At 58.4% G+C, this 7,020-nt stretch overlaps 1 protein-coding gene across 3 annotated transcripts; it reads left to right on the top strand.

The window, feature by feature from the left end:
* Positions 1-4,249: 4,249 nt before the first annotated feature.
* Positions 4,250-6,617, top strand: EMD (emerin). Of its 3 annotated transcripts, none has more exons than XM_082610123.1 (6): positions 4,250-4,495; positions 4,620-4,727; positions 4,887-4,964; positions 5,166-5,299; positions 5,771-5,817; positions 5,864-6,617. In XM_082610123.1, the coding sequence occupies exons 1-6, from the start codon at positions 4,414-4,416 to the stop codon at positions 6,231-6,233; spliced, it is 819 nt and encodes a 272-aa protein (XP_082466249.1). In that variant the 5' UTR covers positions 4,250-4,413; the 3' UTR covers positions 6,234-6,617. The 3 variants fall into 3 exon arrangements, with proteins under 3 accessions (XP_082466249.1, XP_082466251.1, XP_082466250.1); XM_082610124.1 differs by having other exon boundaries at positions 4,254-4,495; positions 5,900-6,617; XM_082610125.1 differs by lacking the exon at positions 5,771-5,817 and having other exon boundaries at positions 4,251-4,495; positions 5,900-6,617.
* The last annotated feature ends 403 nt before the right edge of the window (positions 6,618-7,020 follow it).

Here is a 7,020-nt window from a genome sequence, read left to right as displayed (position 1 = left end):
TACAGTGGGGTGCCACCGAGGGGCCAAGTGTCTGTGAACTGGGCGGGCACAGCCATGCCCCGGCGCTGCCAGGCTCCCTCTTCCTCTTCTACGTGCCCATTGCCTGGTAGCTTCATATACAGCTCAAATGTTACTTCCTTGATGAAGGCCACATAAAGCAGTGTCTTAATATTTTGCCCACAACCCTCAATAAGAACTACATTTTACATCCTGAGCCAGTACCTGCACGCACACACAGATCGACACAAATAACTGAAACAAACGTTCCACCAAATGAGACTTTTTTCCCTTACTGCCTGAAAACACTCTGATATTTCCTATTCTATTCTACTTCATAAAAAGAGAGAAAGAGAAGAAGGAAGGGGGCTTCCCTGGTGGTGCAGTCATTAAGAATCCACCTGCCAATGCAGGGGACATGTGTTCAAGCCCTGGTTCGGGAAGATCCCACATGCCATGGAGCAACTAAGCCCGTGCGCCACAGCTACTGAGCCCGCGTGCCACAACTACTGAAGCCCGCACGCCTAGAGCCTGTGCTCTGCAACAAGAGAAGCCACCGCAGTGAGAAGCCCACGCACCGCAACGAAGAGTAGCCCCCACTCGCTGCAACTAGAGAAAGCCCGTGCGCAGCAACAAAGACCCACCGTGGCCAAAAATAAATAAATAAATATTTAAAAATACTTAAAAAAAAAAAGAAAAGAAGGAAGGGAGGAAGGTAAAAAGGGAGAAGGAAGGAAGAGGGAGGAAGGGAGGAAGAAGTTTGGTCACACCTGCTAAAATGCTGGCTCTGCTGGCAATGACCTTTCCACCTTGACCCATGGTGGGATCTCCTCACAGTACCTCGGCCTTTGTCTCTCCCTGCTCCATCTGCTGGGACCCTGTCCCCACAGCACTGGCTTATCCTCACTTGATAGATGAGTGGCCTGAGTTTAGATCCATGAGGTGGCTGTGTTGGAGCTCATGGCCAAGGCTGTCCTTCAAGGAGGGAAACCCACCTACCACAGGCATTGCAGTCGGAGCCAGGGGTACAGTAGGTGGGGTAGCAGGAAGGAGACACCTTCATTTAAATGTTCTCTTTACACTACTATCTCCCTCCCCTCCCCCCACACCCCTGAGACACACACATCTCGGGGTCTCTACTTCTTCCAGGTCTGGGGGAACGAAGGTTTGTACAGCACCAGCTCTTCCCTGGTAAAGACCGTAATATAGACTTTTTCTCCTTGTGTTGAAGTTTCCTGAAAAGCACTAGAACCAGCTCCATTCCCACTGCCAAGGCAAGCTGACTCTCCAGCTAGTCGTGCCAAGAGTCCCAAGGTGGACGGATGTGTTCTAGGGCTGGAACACAAGGTGTTAATTGAGAGGCTTTTGGTCAGCTAACCATTCCCTGCTGTATATTGACTGTAACAATCTTCCACATGTTAATTTTCACAATAATCACCATCTTACGACTTTTGTTACTATCTGAGCAATGTTTTAAAGTATTTGATTGCCAGGCAAAACTCATTGGATGTTTAACATCCTTGAAGAGAAAAACTAAGTTTTGTATTGTACCAAAGTATTAAGGTTCTGATCTTTTTTAAAAAACATTTATTTGGTAACACTTTATTTGGTTGCACTGGGTCTTAGCTGCAGCAGGCAGGCTCCTTAGTTGTGGCATGCATGTGGGATCTAGATTGAAACCGGGCTCCCTGCGTTGGGAGTGCAGAGTCTTAACCACTGCACCACCAGGGAAGTCACCTTGATGTTCTTATCTTAAAGAAAACATTAATAGCTCAGTGAATAATAGTCTCCTTGGACCTGACTGTTGAGAAATGTATTCATGTTGATATTACTTTTCCTTATAATTTTTGATGTTGCTGGGATTACAAGTTATATAATATACTGCTTAGAATCCATTCCCCATTCTCAAAGGAGAAACTGTCTTCTTGTTCTTGACTTGGAATTGGTGGCTTCCAAGCTCACTCTTCCCAGCAAGACTCCCCTCAAGGCCCCAGATTTCCCCTAACAGCTCCTCTGCTGACTCAGAACCGCCGCTGGGCCACACTGTCCAGGTTAGGACCTCGAGGGCTAGGTACTGGCTGGGGGAACATCCATGAATGAATTGCACTCAGGGCCCTTGCGCAAGTCTCCTCCCTCTCTGGGTCCCCAATTCCTCCTCTATGTGACAGGGGTGGTGCCGAGGGCCTCTCAGCTCTGACGGTCAAGGGCTCGCCTGGTTTCTGGTGGTCTGGGACGGGTCTGCCTGCAATGGGGCTGGACTTGGACTCCAGGTGGGCTTGTGCGCAGGGGACCATCACAAGTCAGACTGGTGCCATCCATGGTGGGACCTCATAGCAGGGCAACTAGGGGAGAGGGAAATAAAAGGCAGAGGGCCAAGGCAGGTGCCGGGGGAGGGGTTGTTCCTAGAGGAGAAGGCAAACTTAGAATTCCTTGACCTCATAAGGAAACAGCTTGGGTCTCTATGGGGAGGGGTGGCATGGGGAGGACAGCCTCTGGGACAGGGGCCAGCACTGCAGAAGGCTTGGAGAGGTACTGGGGAATCTGATCTTGCCAAAACTCCAAATTCCAGGAGGCCAACTCTGAGCGGCCCAGGGCCCAAACGCCATCTCCCTCCCTGCTCTGAGATAAGCAGCAAGACCCTGCCCTGCCCAGGGCTCTGCCCCCTCGTACTGCCATGCGTGTCTGGGGCCCTCATATTTTGGGAGACAGAGCAGGCCTCATCTTTACTCTAAAACCCGGCCTACAGCAACTTTTCTGAGGGTCTTTGTGTGTGGTCAAACCAGGTCCCTATCTTCTCTCCACCCCACGAGCGAACCTCCATGCAGAACTGGTCTGTGACCCTCACCAGCTGGGCCAGCCTTCTTGCCTGGTCTTCTTCCAGGTACCAGCCGTCATCTATGAGAACCTCCTCCCAGGCTCCCAGTTCCGGGAGGAGCACTTCAGTTCCCCCACACTCCATCAGCCGCCTTTGTTTAGAACGTGACTGTCATCTCCTTCCCAATTTCCACAGGGCAGCTCTCTACTGACCAAGCCCCTCACCAACTCCTAGTGACAGTCCCGGCTCCCCAGCAGGCCTTGGCAGCCTTCCGTGGTTTGCCCCCTTCGGTCCCCTGGCCCCCCTGTCCTGGGGGCCCGCTCTGCACTACCACGGCCCTGAAGCCCACCGAGACCCAGGTGCTCAGAGCCCACCAAGTCTTACTGGAACCCCGGAGCAGGTCCCTCTGAGTCTGGAAGCCCCCACCCCCGCCCCGTGCCGCTGCCTGGCCGCCGGTCACACCGGGCTCAGGGGCCATTCCGACAGGAGAGGAAGCCTCTCCCGCCCCAGGTAGACAGCTGGTGGGTGAGGCGGGCACTCGCTGTCTCTGCATGCATCACACGGCGCCCTGTGCCAGTGCGCAATGGCACGCCCGGGCCCCTTCCAAGGCTGCTGGCTCCTGGAGTGCCGGTGGCCTCCTGGCCCAGTGCCCCATTTCCTCCCGGGTGGAGCGGGGAGGGAGGGAGGCGGTGGGGACCGGCGGGGCGCAGGTGCGCAGGCCAGGCCCTGCAGAGCGGAAAGGTGGGCTGGGGCTGTGGGTCTGGGGGGTCTGGGGGGGGCGGCCTAGGGTCCGGGCCCAGACCCGCGCTCTCCAAGGTCTCGCCCTTCAGATCGGGGCCCTTCCCGCTGCTGCTGCTGCCGGGGCAGCCGGCTGGGGCGCGGCCGGGGAACCCCAAGCGCTGGAGCTCAGCGGAGGGTGGGCGGCAGGGGGGCTGCGGGGACCGAGCGGTGTCCACGAGACTCAGGGAGGGCGAGCCCCGCCCAGCGCGCGGCCCCGCCCCACTTCCATGTCCTGGCCGGTTTCTGCCGGTTCCACGGCCACAGGCCCCGCCCCTCTTCACTTCGGGCCGGAACAGGCCAGCGGGTGAAGTCTTGGCTCGCCGACCCCGCCCCGCTCCCAGGTCCCGGCGGGTCTAAGCTCGTCCCCTTCGCGCGCAGGCCCCGCCCCTCGTTCCTGTCTAGCCCAAACTTGCCAGCGTGTGACGTCTGTGGGCTCGCAGGCCCCCCCACCGGACGCACAGCCCCGCCCTTTTCCACGGCCCGACCGGTCCGCGGCTCTTCGGCTCTAGCGCGCCCTACATCCCTCTTTCGCCTCTAGCCAATCCCGTCAGTTTGTGACGTCTGGGCTCGCCAGCCCCGCCCCGCCCGTTCCCTGGGCCAGACCGCTCTGCGCCGGGGGCTCCCCGTGTTCTGGCTCCGCCCCTCACAGCGCGCGCGGCCCGCAGGCACCGCGGTTGGACGCGATTGCAACGCAGGCGTGACGCGGGCGTAGCCGTTCCCGAGGCGCTCGCGCTGCCCCTGTCGCGCTCTGAGGCAGTCGTATCTCGGCCCGTATCGCCAGGCCCGGGCCACCCCCAGGCCTCTGCCGCCTGCTGCCCGCCATGGACGACTACGCGGTCCTGTCGGACGCCGAGCTGGCTGCTGTGCTGCGCCAGTACAACATCCCGCACGGGCCCGTCGTGGGTACGCGGCGGCGGCGGGCCCCCTCCCCGCGCTTCGCCCCGCGCCCCCTTCCTTAACCCCTCTCCGCGCCGCCCCCGGTCTCGCGGCCCGCGCCCTGACCGCCCTGTGCCCCTTGTCTGGCCAGGTTCCACTCGCAAGCTCTACGAAAAGAAAATCTTCGAGTATGAGACCCAGAGGCGGAGGCTGTCGCCCCCGAACTCGTCCGCATCCTCTTTCTCCTATCGGTTCTCGGGTGAGGCCCCCGCCCCACGGCTCCACCTGGCCGCCCTCGGGGACAGGGTTTGGGAGGAAGGGGTCGCGAGGGTGTGGCAGGGGCGCTGGCCGGGAGGGGCACAGGGGAAAGGGGAGGTGAGCCTTGGAGGCAAATGGCCCTGGCCCCTCCCCCATTCAGACTTAGATTCAGCGTCCGTGGACTCGGATATGTACGATCTGCCCAAGAAAGAGGACGCCTTACTTTACCAGAGCAAGGGTAAGGCAGGGGTGGGGTGGGCACCCTGACACCTTCGTTCCAGTGTCAGGGAGAACCTGAGATCTCAACCCCCGCCGTCCTGCAGTAGTCCTGGAGGGGAGAAACCGAGTCACAGGCCCCCAAATGGGATTCAGATTAGGGCCATGTGGCCAGGTGGGGACTCCGTTGCTCCCTCTGCTACCGCTGCCCCCCCTTCCCAAGGCTATAATGATGACTACTATGAGGAGAGTTACTTGACCACCAGGACTTCCGGGGAGCCTGAGTCTGTGGGCGCTTCCAAGGGCTTCCGCCAGCCCTCGGCTTCACCCTCACATGCTGACACCTTTCACCACCAGGTGAGCTGGCTGTCGGGCACCCTGTACTTGGGTACAACCTGAGGGGGTGATTGCGGGGTTTGGATAAATCAAGGGGGCCACCGGGTGCAAATGGTGGCTCCCAGAGCCTCCAGGGAGAGGTGGGGTCAGCAGACACCTGCCAGGTCAGGGCTTTTTTTGGGGGGGCTGTCAGAACTGTTTGACTAGAGTGCCCGGTACATGCCCCGCACCCTTGCCTGGGATCTAGGTTTGAACTCTTTCTGACAATCCTGGGGCAGAAAGTAGGGTGTAGGCAGCTGGCACAGTCACTTAGCAAGTGGCAAGGCCCCACAGACATAAGGCCGGGAACCAAGAAGGGCGCTGGAGGGTGGCAAGGCCCAGGCCTTGAAGCAGTGTTCAGAATAGGCTGGGCAGGGAAGTTTGGACTGAGGGGTATGACAGGGCCACGCTGACCCTGCCAGCCAGTATCCTTACCCTGATTCACTTCTACAGGTTCGCGATGACGATCTTTTCTCTTCTGAAGCGGAGGGCAAGGATAGGTGAGTAGTAGGGAGGGCCAGGGACTGGGGCTGATTCTGGGCTCAGGCCTTCCTGGCCTATCTGCTCCCCTCTTTGCCTCAGGGAACGCCCCGTGTATGGCCGGGACAGTGCCTACCAGAGCATCGCACACTACCGCCCTGTTTCCAACGTCTCCAGAAGCTCCCTGGGCCTGTCCTATTACCCCACCTCCTCCTCCACCTCTGCCGTGTCCTCACCTTCATCTCCTCCTCCTTCGTGGCTCACCCGCCATGCTATCCGGCCAGAAAAGCAGGCCCCTGGGGCTGGTCTGGGCCAGGATCGCCAGGTCCCACTCTGGGGCCAGATGCTCCTGTTCCTGGTCTTTGCTGCCTTCCTGCTTTTTGTTTACTACTCCATGCAGGCCGAGGATAGCGACCCCTTCTGGGCGGAGCCCTGACGGTCTGGCTTTGCGGCTTGGAAGTCCTGGCTGACTGCCTTAGCAGTGTTTTCTGGGGGAGGGGGGTTGGGGCTTTTCTGCGTGTTCTAGCCTGGGGGTACTGGGACAGGGGCAATGTTTGCTTCCCCTGCCTTGTCCTGCCAGGGAGGCAGCAGGCCTGGGCCTCTGCAGCATGGTGGGCCTGGGCAGGTGTTCCTCTGGAGCCTCCTGGCCCTACTTGCCTCTGACCCTTAGGGCCTAGGAGGGCAAGACCCTTCTCCTGGAGAGGAGAACATGGCTGTCGTCATTGCATGCCTCCTGTTCATCGTCACCTCATTGGGGGTATTAACCAAAGGCCACCCTGACTTTGTTTTCGTGGACAATAAAAAGGCCGTTTATTTTTAACGTGTGGGCTCTTCCCTTTAATGTGGGGAGGGGTTGGGCTGCCCCCTGCTAAGGCCCTCCAGGCCTTGGGCCTCCAGAATTGTCATCTGGCTTTGTTGGTTCTTCTTTTCTTCCTTTGCGCTTGGGGTAGGGATCACGTGCTACCCATGGACATATTTGTGCTTTGCTTTTGGGGTCCACTCCCTGACTCATTACCCAAAGCTCTTGTAACTACTCATAAAAATAACTGTCACACGGAGAACCCACTTGGAAATGCAGGCGAGGCTGCTTGCACAATGTCAGTTAGGGGTGTTTAACTTTCCAGCAGACGCCAATCTTGGTGTCCAAGGCTGGGGGGATGAAGAGGAAACGAGGCATCTGCTTGGTGGGCCATTTCTGCTGGAAAGCTGATTGTTTAATACTA

Source organism: Mesoplodon mirus (genome assembly GCF_964341445.2).
Source record: "Mesoplodon mirus genome assembly, chromosome: X".
Classification (NCBI taxonomy): domain Eukaryota; kingdom Metazoa; phylum Chordata; class Mammalia; order Artiodactyla; family Ziphiidae; genus Mesoplodon; species Mesoplodon mirus.
This window is presented reverse-complemented; position numbering and strand designations above follow the sequence as displayed.